General features: G+C 42.7%; 1 protein-coding gene across 1 annotated transcript in view; it reads right to left on the reverse strand.

The window, feature by feature from the left end:
- Positions 1–14,178, reverse strand: part of LOC117733720 (DNA topoisomerase 1-like) — a 22,874-nt gene extending 8,696 nt beyond the window's left edge. Inside the window, exons 1-13 of the mRNA XM_034537549.1 lie at positions 14,043–14,178; positions 13,669–13,693; positions 7,489–7,564; positions 6,155–6,266; positions 5,863–5,918; positions 5,645–5,755; positions 5,452–5,545; positions 5,292–5,377; positions 4,614–4,729; positions 2,660–2,781; positions 2,461–2,583; positions 2,182–2,369; positions 142–286 (exon numbers count right to left, since the gene is read on the reverse strand). Coding sequence (XP_034393440.1) covers positions 142–286; positions 2,182–2,369; positions 2,461–2,583; positions 2,660–2,781; positions 4,614–4,729; positions 5,292–5,377; positions 5,452–5,545; positions 5,645–5,755; positions 5,863–5,918; positions 6,155–6,266; positions 7,489–7,564; positions 13,669–13,693; positions 14,043–14,075 — 1,287 coding nt within the window. The 5' untranslated portion in view covers positions 14,076–14,178. The remainder of the gene's footprint in view (positions 1–141; positions 287–2,181; positions 2,370–2,460; positions 2,584–2,659; positions 2,782–4,613; positions 4,730–5,291; positions 5,378–5,451; positions 5,546–5,644; positions 5,756–5,862; positions 5,919–6,154; positions 6,267–7,488; positions 7,565–13,668; positions 13,694–14,042) is intronic.
- Between the last annotated feature and the right edge of the window lie 22 nt (positions 14,179–14,200).

The raw sequence follows: 14,200 nt of genomic DNA on the forward strand, positions 1-14,200 counted from the left end.
CACACACACACACACACACACACACACACACACACACACACGGTTCGTTTAACAGGGAAACGGATCCTTTCTTTTGTTTCCATCAATGAATAACTGGTGAAATATTTACACTCAGGATTAAGTCAGGAAGCTGAGAGGCACCTTGATCCTGGAGCTCGGGTTCAACATGATGTACTTGATGGATCCCTGGATGTTCTCCGTCCAGGAAGCCAGCCAGGTCACCTTGTTGTCGTGGCGAAGCTCCTTCCACTTGGTCCCCGGGGGAGCTTTGGGCTGCTTGGAGTCCCTGCAGGACAGAGTTCACTATGAATGTCTCCGCGGCGCCACCCGGAGGTCTAACGAAGAGCTGCGGAGGCTCAAAGGCATTTTAACATCATTTTTGGGCCGTCACCAACTAAAAAAATGAACTTTCATGAAGTGAAAACACACCGTGAAAGGGTTAAAAGTTGTGAAGATTTAAATTATATACAAACCCCATTATGACCACTAGGTGGGGGTCGTGTTATTGTTCACACACACACACACACACTTCCTGTTAGGTATGGAGTGACGGACGCGGTCTCTAAATCACCACATGGCCGTTAGAAGGTGAAGATAAAACCAGGAGGTCAAACAGGGACTGAAGGGTTCTAAGAACTTCCACACTTAATATGTTCTGTTTTCAAAAAACAACCGGAACCTAATGAATCACACTGCTCCCACAATGTGTGTCATGTGACCTCACCTGCAACGGTACCACAGGGCCACCTGGTGGTAAAAACCCAGTACTACACAGACTGCCAACAATGTCTGTCTGTCTGTCTATCTGTCTGCCTGCCTGCCTGCCTGCCTGTCTGTCATTCAAACAACGGTGTGAGAGCGCTGATGTCAAGATATCTTAATATATATTTATATTAATTTAATTGTTATTACAGAATTTAAAGATGTTGCATTTTTTATTTTGCACTTTTATTTTATTTTTTTACCTCCACACTCATTTTTTTAAAATGTATTGAGTGTTTTACGTTTCCCATTCGTGCCGTAAATCATGTCTGAGAACCAGGTTTGTAGAATACAATCTTAAAGTCATTTTAATCTCTTTTCACCTCTCTCGTTATGAGCTCACCCGAACAAACTACGAGCTCACCTGAACAAACTCACCTGAACAAACTACAAACTCACCTGAACAAACTACAAACTCACCTGTACAAACTACAAGCTCACCTGTTCAGGTGAGCTTGTGGTTTGTTCAGGTGAGCTTGTGGTTTGTACAGGTGAGCTCGTAGTTTGTACGGGTGAGCTCGTGGTTTGTTCAGGTGAGCTTGTGGTTTGTTCAGGTGAGCTCGTGGTTTGTTCAGGTGAGCTTGTGGTTTGTTCAGGTGAGCTTGTGGTTTGTTCAGGTGAGCTTGTGGTTTGTTCAGGTGAGCTTGTGGTTTGTACAGGTGAGCTCGTAGTTTGTTCAGGGGAGCTTGTGGTTTGTTCAGGTGAGCTCGTAGTTTGTACGGGTGAGCTTGTGGTTTGTTCAGGTGAGCTTGTGGTTTGTTCAGGTGAGCTTGTGGTTTGTACGGGTAAGGTCGTAGTTTGTACGGGTGAGTTTGTACAGTTGAGCTCGTAGTTTGTTCAGGTGAGCTCGTAGTTTGTACGGGTGAGTTTGTACAGTTGAGCTCGTAGTTTGTTCAGGTGAGCTTGTGGTTTGTTCAGGTGAGCTTGTGGTTTGTACGGGTAAGGTCGTAGTTTGTACGGGTGAGTTTGTACAGTTGAGCTCGTAGTTTGTTCAGGTGAGCTCGTAGTTTGTACGGGTGAGTTTGTACAGTTGAGCTCGTAGTTTGTTCAGGTGAGCTCGTGGTTTGTACGGGTGAGCTCGTGGTTTGTACAGGTGAGCTTGTGGTTTGTACGGGTGAGCTCGTGGTTTGTTCAGGTGAGCTTGTGGTTTGTACGGGTGAGCTTGTGGTTTGTTCAGGTGAGTTTGTGGTTTGTACGGGTGAGCTCGTAGTTTGTTCAGGTGAGCTCGTGGTTTGTTCAGGTGAGCTTGTGGTTTGTACGGGTGAGCTCGTAGTTTGTTCAGGTGAGCTTGTGGTTTGTACGGGTGAGCTCGTGGTTTGTACGGGTGAGCTCGTAGTTTGTTCAGGTGAGTTTGTAGTTTGTTCAGGTGAGTTTGTACAGGTGAGCTCGTAGTTTGTTCAGGTGAGTGCAAGGACCCACTTGCTGCAGTTGATGATGATGTCCTCGGGGCGGATGCGGCGCTTCAGCATGCCCATCTTCGGGTGGTCCCCTCGGCCCCGGAACAGCCCCGGCGGCTCGATGCGGAAGTTGCCGATCCTCTCCTTGTGGTTGTCCATGACGCAGAAGCCGTACTCCTGGAGCAGCCTCTCGTTCTCCTCCTTGTTCTTCTGCAAAGTGAAGAAGAAGAAGAAAGAAAAACAGTGTGAAAGAACTCACCGAGGGGCGGGTTGGTGTCGGGAGAGTCCGCCCCCTCCTCACCTGTTTCTCCCCTTTCGACATCTGTTTCCGAGCTTCCGATTGGGCCTTGAAGTACTCGCTCATCTCACCGAAGTCGCACTTGTTCAGGTCGGTGAGCTTCGATTTCTCCTCTGATGTCATTTCCTAAAAAAGGAAAAGGAAGAGAAGTCATAAAAAGACTCAAATACTTGCCCCGCCTGCTTGCCGGTCGGCTCCTCACCTTCCTCCAGTCCTTGAAGAAGTTCTTCCTGAAGATGTCCTTGGTGGTGTACTCGTGGTCCAACATCTTGGCAAAAAACGTAGCTACCTCCTCGGCAGGAGCCTTCAGCTTCATCGGCTTTCCTACACAGGAAGAAATAAAAATATCACATTGTAGTTTTAATTATTAACAACCCTGAAGAGATTTGTAGGGAGATGTAGTAAGAACTGTAGATGAAGGAGTGAAGCTGAGGAGCTATGCTTCATGTGTTAAAGCTGCATTGTCTCTACTGATCTCCAGGGGGCGACTCCTCTGGTTGTATAGAAGTCTATGCTTCATGTGTTAAAGCTGCATTGTCTCTACTGATCTCCAGGGGGCGACTCCTCTGGTTGTATAGAAGTCTATGCTTCATGTGTTAAAGCTGCATTGTCTCTACTGATCTCCAGGGGGCGACTCCTCTGGTTGTATAGAAGTCTATGTTTCATGTGTTAAAGCTGCATTGTCTCTACTGATCTCCAGGGGGCGACTCCTCTGGTTGTATAGAAGTCTATGCTTCATGTGTTAAAGCTGCATTGTCTCTACTGATCTCCAGGGGGCGACTCCTCTGGTTGTATAGAAGTCTATGCTTCATGTGTTAAAGCTTCATTGTCTCTACTGATCTCCAGGGGGCGACTCCTCTGGTTGTATAGAAGTCTATGTTTCATGTGTTAAAGCTGCATTGTCTCTACTGACCACCAGGGGGCGACTCCTCTGGTTGTATAGAAGTCTGTGCTTCATGTGTTAAAGCTGCATTGTCTCTACTGATGTCCAGGGGCGACTCCTCTGGTTGTATAGAAGTATGTGCTTCATGTGTTAAAGCTTAATTCTCTCTCCTGACCACCAGGGGGTGACTCCTCTGGTTGTATAGAAGTCTATGCTTCATGTGTTAAAGCTGCATTCTCTCTACTGACCACCAGGGGGAGACTCCTCTGGTTGTATAGAAGTCTATGCTTCATGTGTTAAAGCTGCATTCTCTCTACTGACCACCAGGGGGCGACTCCTCTGGTTGTATAGAAGTCTATACTTCATGTGTTAAAGCTGCATTCTCTCTACTGACCACCAGGGGGCGACTCCTCTGGTTGTATAGAAGTCTATGCTTCATGTGTTAAAGCTGCATTCTCTCTACTGGCCACCAGGGGGCGACTCCTCTGGTTGTATAGAAGTCTATGCTTCATGTGTTAAAGCTGCATTCTCTCTACTGACCACCAGGGGGCGACTCCTCTGGTTGTATAGAAGTCTATGCTTCATGTGTTAAAGCTGCATTCTCTCTACTGACCACCAGGGGGCGACTCCTCTGGTTGTATAGAAGTCTATGCTTCATGTGTTAAAGCTGCATTCTCTCTACTGGCCACCAGGGGGCGACTCCTCTGGTTGTATAGAAGTCTATGCTTCATGTGTTAAAGCTGCATTCTCTCTACTGACCACCAGGGGGCGACTCCTCTGGTTGTATAGAAGTCTATGCTTCATGTGTTAAAGCTGCATTCTCTCTCCTGACCACCAGGGGGCGACTCCTCTGGTTGTATAGAAGTCTATGCTTCATGTGTTAAAGCTGCATTCTCTCTACTGACCACCAGGGGGCGACTCCTCTGGTTGTATAGAAGTCTATGCTTCATGTGTTAAAGCTGCATTCTCTCTACTGACCACCAGGGGGCGACTCCTCTGGTTGTATAGAAGTCTATGCTTCATGTGTTAAAGCTGCATTCTCTCTCCTGACCACCAGGGGGCGACTCCTCTGGTTGTATAGAAGTCTATATAAATGACTCTACTTGATTTATTCCCTCAGTAAACATTGTAAACATTTTTTGGTCTCAATCTCTAGTTTCAAGTGTTCAATTAGTAAATTATGGTAATTTAGAGTCAAACAGACCATAAAGCAGGGGATGCTTTAGGGGCGGGGCTACAATATAATATATTAATAATAATAAAGCGGACTCACCGTCATAGTAAAACTTGACTCGGTCCGGCATGGCCTCGTACGGCGCTGCGAACACTGGACCCTTGTGCTCGAGGAAGCGCCACTTGGATCCATCGGTGGAGCGTTCCTCCTCCCACCTAAAGACACGGAGAACCAACCGGCTGATGAGTCACTTCCTGAGGATGTAACTCCTCCCCCTTTCTGCAGGAGGGGCATCCGAAGAATAACAGCCGCGCCGCGTAAAACATTTTATATATATATATATATATATATATATATATATATATATATATATATATATATCATTTAATGTGTGATACTATTTTCATTAATCTACTTGCAATATAACTTTAACTCCTTCTTCTTTTTCAATATCATTGACAATTTCACTCACTGAATATTACTCATTTATTTTAGTTTCAATGAGGCTGCGGTGTTAATTGGTGAATTTTTCAATAAAAATAAAAAAAAGTTACTTTACTTTACTTTATATTTTGCAAAGGTGTCAGTATAATTTATTTTACACGTCAATAATTGTTATTCTATTGTTCATATATGTTTCTATTGTTATTCCGTCGTTTTTTTAAACTTGACTTATTTACTTTACTCTATATTTTGCAATGGTGTCAGTATAATTTATGAAATCAGATTAATAAAGTTATATCTTATCTCGTCTTCGTCCCCCGAACATCATCTCACCATTTCCACTTCTCCTCCTCCTCTTTTTTGGCTTTCTTTCCCTCCGTGGCCTTTTTGTTATTCGTCTTCTTTTTGGGCTTGATGTCCTTAAAACCAAATAAATAAATGAATAAAAGGAGTCGGACACGAGGACGTAACCGACTAAAGGACCGTAACGAACCTCTTCGTCCTCGTCCTCGTCTTCGTACTCGTGTTTCCTCTTCTTGGCCTTTTTGTCGTGCTCCGTCTTCACCTTTTTGGGCTCGTACTCAAACCTGTAAACGAGCGCACCTGATTGGTCGAAAAACAAGACGACAGAACTGGAGCGGCGTGAAGACGCTGTATTTTTTTATTTTTTTTAAACCGACACCCACCCGTCATCGCCGCGCTCTCGCTTGCAGGCCTCGTCGCGTCGGGGCGACGGGAAGAAGCCGCCGTCGTCGTCCTCCGGCTCGCTCTTGACGGCGGAGGCGGGGCTTCTTTCTCTGCGTCAAAACATCGGAGACATCGGACCGAATGTTAGCGACGGAAAACAAACTTCTTACGTCGATCGTAAACCGGAACGGAAACACGACGGCGCGACGCCCTTTACCTCACGTAGCCATTTTCTTTCTCCTTTTTCGGCTTCTCGAATTGGGACGATTTGATCTGTCGGGAAAACGGAGGAAAATATGAGAAGTTAAAAAAATCGGAATAAATGCCGACGATCGTAACGTGTTTGTTTGGCTACTTCTTTGCACTTATTATTATTCTATTATATTTGTTGTGTCTATTGTGCATTTGACTTATTATTCTATTATATTTTTTTTAATATATATTGCACATTTTTCTTATAGCTCTATTTGTGTATAATATTCTTTATATTTTATTAAATCTGTACAAACCTTCTCCTCTCTCCTCTCTTTGTGTTTCTCCCGGTGTTTGTCCGAGCCACCGTTGCTGTGCTTCAGCTTCTCTTTGTCTCTGTGCTTCTTCTCCGAGTGGTCCTTGTGTTCGCTGGAGGTCAGAGGTCAAGAGGTCAAGTGACGAAGGTCGGACACTAAAACAGACGTCGTTGACCCAAAGCAGACGTAAGAGGATCTACAATAAGAAGGCGAGTGAACCGAGATAAGAGGAAGGGTTCTTCCTGAAGGGATGAGGTTCCACCTACTGAAGAACCCTTCTTCAAGGGTTCTTTGTGGAACTATGGGTTCCATTAAGAAACCTTTCCACCACCCCCACCCCCCCACCCCAAAAAAAGCTTTCTGGAAGAAGCAGTTCTTCAATGTTTGTAGAAAGCAGTTCAAGGATCCTCACAGACCCAAAACCTGAACCAGGACTGTCGTGGGTTGCTCTGCACCACATCAGCCCGGTCCCCATGAGACCCTCAGGAACCCCATGAGGCCCAACGCTGCCGGACATGGTTCCCATGGCCCCAGACTAACCTGCTATAACCATATAACACATGATATCAAAGAGTTCTCGGTAGAACCCCAATGGGTGGGTTCGAGATGAAACCCTTGGAATATTAAAGGGTTCTAGATGAAACCCTTGGAATATTAAAGGGTTCTAGATGAAACCTTTGGAATATAAAAGGGTTCTAGATGAAACCTTTGGAATATAGAAGAGATGTTCGTATTCCTTGGAATATAAATGGGTTCTCGGTAGAACCCCTTAACATGGGCGGGTTCTATATCAAACCCTTAGTATATTAAAGGGTTCTAGATGAAACCCGTGGAATATTAAATAGTTCTCAGTAGAACCCCATGGGTGGGTTCTAGATGAAACCCTTGGAATAGTAAAGGGTTCTCACTAGAACCCCGTGGGTGGGTTCCAGGTGAAACCTTTAAAACATAAAAGGGTTCCCATTAGAACTTCTACTGTCGCCTGAACTCTTAAAACATCTCAAACTTTTCAAAGGAAGAAGTTTCATCATCATTTCTGTCCAGCTTTTCAAAATGTGTGAAATGAAAACACCACAACAGATGGTTCTAGACGGAACCCTTCACATTGGGTTCTGCAATACGAGGACCAACAGAAGAACCCCACATGGTTCTAGTTAGCACCTTTGTTTTCTCAGAGTGCACAAGGAGGAGATTCTTTCAGGTTCTTGTAACCAAAGAAAGCGAAAGAAGACTTTGTTATTAAAGATTCAGATTGAAAACCTCCAACGGGATGTGAAGCTGAAAGATGGTCAACAACAACAACAACAACAACAACAACAATAACAACAACGTACCTGTTGCTGTGCTTCAGCTTCTCTCGCTCCTTTTCCTTCTTGTGCTCTTTGTGCTTGTCTTTGTGTTTGTGGACGTCTGCGACAAAAGGAGGAACACGTTAGTTATTACTTATGATAAATGTGTCTGAGAATATATTTAAACAACATTACACTTTAATTATTACTTGTCTAAATGCTGTGTGAACTAACCCCTCTGCATAAAGCTTCATAATATATAGTTTTTATTAATAAATGTGTATAAATGAGTCTCTGACTGCTGTGTGAACTAACCCCTCTGCATAAAGCTTCATAATATATAGTTTTATTAATAAATGTGTATAAATGAGTCTCTGACTGCTGTGTGAACTAACCCCTCTGCATAAAGCTTCATAATATATAGTTTTATTAATAAATGTGTATAAATGAGGCTCTGAATGCTGTGTGAACTAACCCCTCTGCAGAAAGCTTCATAATATATTCATGAATGAACATGTAAAGTTTGGTGGATGTATCACATGAAACTTCACCACTTCATCACTGACATTAAGGAGGAGTTATTGTGTTATGCTTTACAAGTGTTATAAAATGTTACGTTTAAATATGCAAAATGTCACTTTTAGGGAATTTAAGAGAAATCTACAGCCGTAAAAGTAGTGGAATAAACACATAAAAGAAGAAATGTTATGGCCGACAAATAGACTACACTCTCTAAACTGATGTTTAAAGGTGTTGTCCTCATGTGTGTGTACATGTTTAAAGATGTTGTCCTCATGTGTGTGTACATGTTTAAAGATGTTGTCCTCATGTGTGTGTACATGTTTAAAGGTGTTGTCCTCATGTGTGTACATGTTTAAAGGTGTTGTCCTCATGTGTGTGTACATGTTTAAAGGTGTTGTCCTCATGTGTGTACATGTTTAAAGGTGTTGTCCTCATGTGTGTGTACATGTTTAAAGGTGTTGTCCTCATGTGTGTGTACATGTTTAAAGGTGTTGTCCTCATGTGTGTGTACATGTTTAAAGGTGTTGTCCTCATGTGTGTGTACATGTTAAAAGGTGTTGTCCTCATGTGTGTGTACATGTTTAAAGGTGTTGTCCTCATGTGTGTGTACATGTTTAAAGATGTTGTCCTCATGTGTGTGTACATGTTTAAAGGTGTTGTCCTCATGTGTGTGTACATGTTTAAAGGTGTTGTCCTCATGTGTGTGTACATGTTTAAAGGTGTTGTCCTCATGTGTGTGTACATGTTTAAAGGTGTTGTCCTTATGTGTGTGTACATGTTTAAAGGTGTTGTCCTCATGTGTGTGTACATGTTTAAAGGTGTTGTCCTCATGTGTGTGTGTACATGTTTAAAGGTGTTGTCCTCATGTGTGTGTACATGTTTAAAGGTGTTGTCCTCATGTGTGTGTGTACATGTTTAAAGGTGTTGTCCTCATGTGTGTGTACATGTTTAAAGGTGTTGTCCTCATGTGTGTGTGTACATGTTTAAAGGTGTTGTCCTCATGTGTGTGTACATGTTAAAAGGTGTTGTCCTCATGTGTGTGTACATGTTTAAAGATGTTGTCCTCATGTGTGTGTGTACATGTTTAAAGGTGTTGTCCTCATGTGTGTGTACATGTTAAAAGGTGTTGTCCTCATGTGTGTGTACATGTTTAAAGATGTTGTCCTCATGTGTGTGTGTACATGTTTAAAGGTGTTGTCCTCATGTGTGTGTACATGTTTAAAGGTGTTGTCCTCGTGTGTGTGTACATGTTTAAAGGTGTTGTCCTCATGTGTGTGTGTACATGTTTAAAGGTGTTGTCCTCATGTGTGTGTGTACATGTTTAAAGGTGTTGTCCTCATGTGTGTGTACATGTTTAAAGGTGTTGTCCTCGTGTGTGTGTACATGTTTAAAGGTGTTGTCCTCATGTGTGTGTGTACATGTTTAAAGGTGTTGTCCTTATGTGTGTGTACATGTTTAAAGGTGTTGTCCTCATGTGTGTGTGTACATGTTTAAAGGTGTTGTCCTCATGTGTGTGTACATGTTTAAAGGTGTTGTCCTCATGTGTGTGTACATGTTTAAAGGTGTTGTCCTCATGTGTGTGTACATGTTTAAAGGTGTTGTCCTCATGTGTGTGTGTACATGTTTAAAGGTGTTGTCCTCATGTGTGTGTGTACATGTTTAAAGGTGTTGTCCTCATGTGTGTGTACATGTTTAAAGGTGTTGTCCTCATGTGTGTGTACATGTTTAAAGGTGTTGTCCTCATGTGTGTGTACATGTTTAAAGGTGTTGTCCTCATGTGTGTGTACATGTTTAAAGGTGTTGTCCTCATGTGTGTGTGTACATGTTTAAAGGTGTTGTCCTTATGTGTGTGTACATGTTTAAAGGTGTTGTCCTCATGTGTGTGTACATGTTTAAAGGTGTTGTCCTCGTGTGTGTGTACATGTTTAAAGGTGTTGTCCTCATGTGTGTGTACATGTTTAAAGGTGTTGTCCTCGTGTGTGTGTACATGTTTAAAGGTGTTGTCCTCATGTGTGTGTACATGTTTAAAGGTGTTGTCCTCATGTGTGTGTACATGTTTAAAGGTGTTGTCCTCATGTGTGTGTACATGTTTAAAGGTGTTGTCCTCATGTGTGTGTACATGTTTAAAGGTGTTGTCCTCATGTGTGTGTGTACATGTTTAAAGGTGTTGTCCTCGTGTGTGTGTACATGTTTAAAGGTGTTGTCCTCGTGTGTGTGTACATGTTTAAAGGTGTTGTCCTCATGTGTGTGTACATGTTTAAAGGTGTTGTCCTCATGTGTGTGTGTACATGTTTAAAGGTGTTGTCCTTATGTGTGTGTACATGTTTAAAGGTGTTGTCCTTATGTGTGTGTACATGTTTAAAGGTGTTGTCCTCATGTGTGTGTACATGTTTAAAGGTGTTGTCCTCATGTGTGTGTACATGTTTAAAGGTGTTGTCCTCATGTGTGTGTACATGTTTAAAGGTGTTGTCCTTATGTGTGTGTACATGTTTAAAGGTGTTGTCCTCATGTGTGTGTGTACATGTTTAAAGGTGTTGTCCTCATGTGTGTGTGTACATGTTTAAAGGTGTTGTCCTCATGTGTGTGTGTACATGTTTAAAGGTGTTGTCCTCATGTGTGTGTACATGTTTAAAGGTGTTGTCCTCATGTGTGTGTGTACATGTTTAAAGGTGTTGTCCTTATGTGTGTGTACATGTTTAAAGGTGTTGTCCTCATGTGTGTGTACATGTTTAAAGGTGTTGTCCTCATGTGTGTGTGTACATGTTTAAAGGTGTTGTCCTCATGTGTGTGTACATGTTTAAAGGTGTTGTCCTCATGTGTGTGTACATGTTTAAAGGTGTTGTCCTCATGTGTGTGTACATGTTTAAAGGTGTTGTCCTCATGTGTGTGTGTACATGTTTAAAGGTGTTGTCCTTATGTGTGTGTACATGTTTAAAGGTGTTGTCCTCATGTGTGTGTACATGTTTAAAGGTGTTGTCCTTATGTGTGTGTACATGTTTAAAGGTGTTGTCCTCATGTGTGTGTACATGTTTAAAGGTGTTGTCCTCATGTGTGTGTACATGTTTAAAGGTGTTGTCCTCATGTGTGTGTACATGTTTAAAGGTGTTGTCCTCATGTGTGTGTACATGTTTAAAGGTGTTGTCCTCATGTGTGTGTGTACATGTTTAAAGGTGTTGTCCTCATGTGTGTGTACATGTTTAAAGGTGTTGTCCTCATGTGTGTGTGTACATGTTTAAAGGTGTTGTCCTCATGTGTGTGTACATGTTTAAAGGTGTTGTCCTCATGTGTGTACATGTTTAAAGGTGTTGTCCTCATGTGTGTGTACATGTTTAAAGGTGTTGTCCTCATGTGTGTGTGTACATGTTTAAAGGTGTTGTCCTCATGTGTGTGTACATGTTTAAAGGTGTTGTCCTCATGTGTGTGTACATGTTTAAAGGTGTTGTCCTCATGTGTGTGTACATGTTTAAAGGTGTTGTCCTCATGTGTGTGTACATGTTTAAAGGTGTTGTCCTCATGTGTGTGTACATGTTTAAAGGTGTTGTCCTCATGTGTGTGTACATGTTTAAAGATGTTGTCCTCATGTGTGTGTGTACATGTTTAAAGGTGTTGTCCTCATGTGTGTGTACATGTTTAAAGGTGTTGTCCTTATGTGTGTGTACATGTTTAAAGGTGTTGTCCTCATGTGTGTGTACATGTTTAAAGGTGTTGTCCTCATGTGTGTGTACATGTTTAAAGGTGTTGTCCTCATGTGTGTGTACATGTTTAAAGGTGTTGTCCTCATGTGTGTGTACATGTTTAAAGGTGTTGTCCTCATGTGTGTGTACATGTTTAAAGGTCTTGTCCTTATGTGTGTGTACATGTTTAAAGGTGTTGTCCTCATGTGTGTGTGTACATGTTTAAAGGTGTTGTCCTCGTGTGTGTGTACATGTTTAAAGGTGTTGTCCTCATGTGTGTGTACATGTTTAAAGGTGTTGTCCTCATGTGTGTGTGTACATGTTTAAAGGTGTTGTCCTCGTGTGTGTGTACATGTTTAAAGGTGTTGTCCTCATGTGTGTGTACATGTTTAAAGGTGTTGTCCTCGTGTGTGTGTACATGTTTAAAGGTGTTGTCCTCATGTGTGTGTGTACATGTTTAAAGGTGTTGTCCTCATGTGTGTGTACATGTTTAAAGGTGTTGTCCTCATGTGTGTGTGTACATGTTTAAAGGTGTTGTCCTCATGTGTGTGTACATGTTAAAAGGTGTTGTCCTCATGTGTGTGTGTACATGTTTAAAGGTGTTGTCCTCATGTGTGTGTACATGTTTAAAGGTGTTGTCCTCGTGTGTGTGTACATGTTTAAAGATGTTGTCCTCATGTGTGTGTGTACATGTTTAAAGGTGTTGTCCTCATGTGTGTACATGTTTAAAGATGTTGTCCTCATGTGTGTGTACATGTTTAAAGGTGTTGTCCTCATGTGTGTGTACATGTTTAAAGGTGTTGTCCTCATGTGTGTGTACATGTTTAAAGATGTTGTCCTTATGTGTGTGTACATGTTTAAAGGTGTTGTCCTCATGTGTGTGTGTACATGTTAAAAGGTGTTGTCCTCATGTGTGTGTGTACATGTTTAAAGGTGTTGTCCTCGTGTGTGTGTACATGTTTAAAGGTGTTGTCCTCATGTGTGTGTGTACATGTTTAAAGGTGTTGTCCTCATGTGTGTGTACATGTTTAAAGGTGTTGTCCTCATGTGTGTGTGTACATGTTTAAAGGTGTTGTCCTCATGTGTGTGTACATGTTAAAAGGTGTTGTCCTCATGTGTGTGTGTACATGTTTAAAGGTGTTGTCCTCGTGTGTGTGTACATGTTTAAAGATGTTGTCCTTATGTGTGTGTACATGTTTAAAGGTGTTGTGCTCATGTGTGTGTGTACATGTTAAAAGGTGTTGTCCTCATGTGTGTGTGTACATGTTTAAAGGTGTTGTCCTCGTGTGTGTGTACATGTTTAAAGATGTTGTCCTCATGTGTGTGTGTACATGTTTAAAGGTGTTGTCCTCATGTGTGTACATGTTTAAAGATGTTGTCCTCATGTGTGTGTACATGTTTAAAAGTGTTGTCCTCATGTGTGTGTACATGTTTAAAGGTGTTGTCCTCATGTGTGTGTACATGTTTAAAGGTGTTGTCCTCATGTGTGTGTACATGTTTAAAGGTGTTGTCCTCATGTGTGTGTGCATCATGAAGGCCTCCAGCAGAGCGGTGTGATCCTGATGCTGCTGGTGAGGTACGGTGAGGGGGGGGGAGTCGATCAACGCCCAGCTCTCTCCTCCATATCACGGCGTACAGTTCGCCCCCCCCCCCCCCCCTTCACTCCCCCCTCCCACACACACTCCCGGCCGCTGCACGCAGAAAAAGAAAATGGCGCAGAGACTAAGTCCTCAGCCCCAATTTGACCACTTTCGGCTCCCAAATCCGGCCCGACTGCACGCGCACATCGCCAAACGCGTGCATGCAAAATGAGCAGGACGCCGGGCCCCGCAGGGGGGGCCGGCCGGACCCCGAAACGGGGGCTCGCGAGTGTGCGTTTCAGACCCTGTTTTTGAACAATAGCCGCAAGAGAGTGGAGGAGAAGGGACTTAGTCTGCGGGACGCCATTTCTGTCCTTTAGGAAACTAAACAGATCCAGACTGCAGGTCTCAGAATATTAATAAGATAAAACCTCCATCAGAGGACCTACCGCTTCCTTTGGATCCACAGTTCACCTGCAAATGGCGAAAAAAGACGATTTTAATATCGCAATTTTGAAAATGCCGGTAAGGTCGGTTATTACAAGTTTCAGTCGGCACACGAAATGAATCCTTGGAAACAAATGCATTCTTTTTTCATTCATTTTTTTTTTTAAACAATAACAATACAAAGACACAATAATTCAGAAGTGTGTGTTGTTTTAAAAAAAAAATACAATACAAATAGGAACTTCTTACCTGCGCTAAACCCGTTATTCCTAATAATTAAAGCTCGTCAGTTATTACAAAGGAATAGAGCACAAAAAGCTCATTTTTTAAATAAATATTAATTATTGACTCCAACAAAAAAGGGGGGGAGGTGTACCTGCGAGTTTCCGCGTGCGTGATGTCCGCTCATGGTGGGGTTGTTTGTGTTGGTGGAGCAGGTGAAGTTATCACCGCAGACAGCTGTTCGGGAGGAGAGGCTCGGGGAAACCTCTGCCGACCGACTGGAATGGAGTCCCAGCGTCTGCACACTGCGCA

Source organism: Cyclopterus lumpus, chromosome 7 (genome assembly GCF_009769545.1).
Source record: "Cyclopterus lumpus isolate fCycLum1 chromosome 7, fCycLum1.pri, whole genome shotgun sequence".
In the NCBI taxonomy this organism is placed as follows: Eukaryota; Metazoa; Chordata; class Actinopteri; order Perciformes; family Cyclopteridae; genus Cyclopterus; species Cyclopterus lumpus.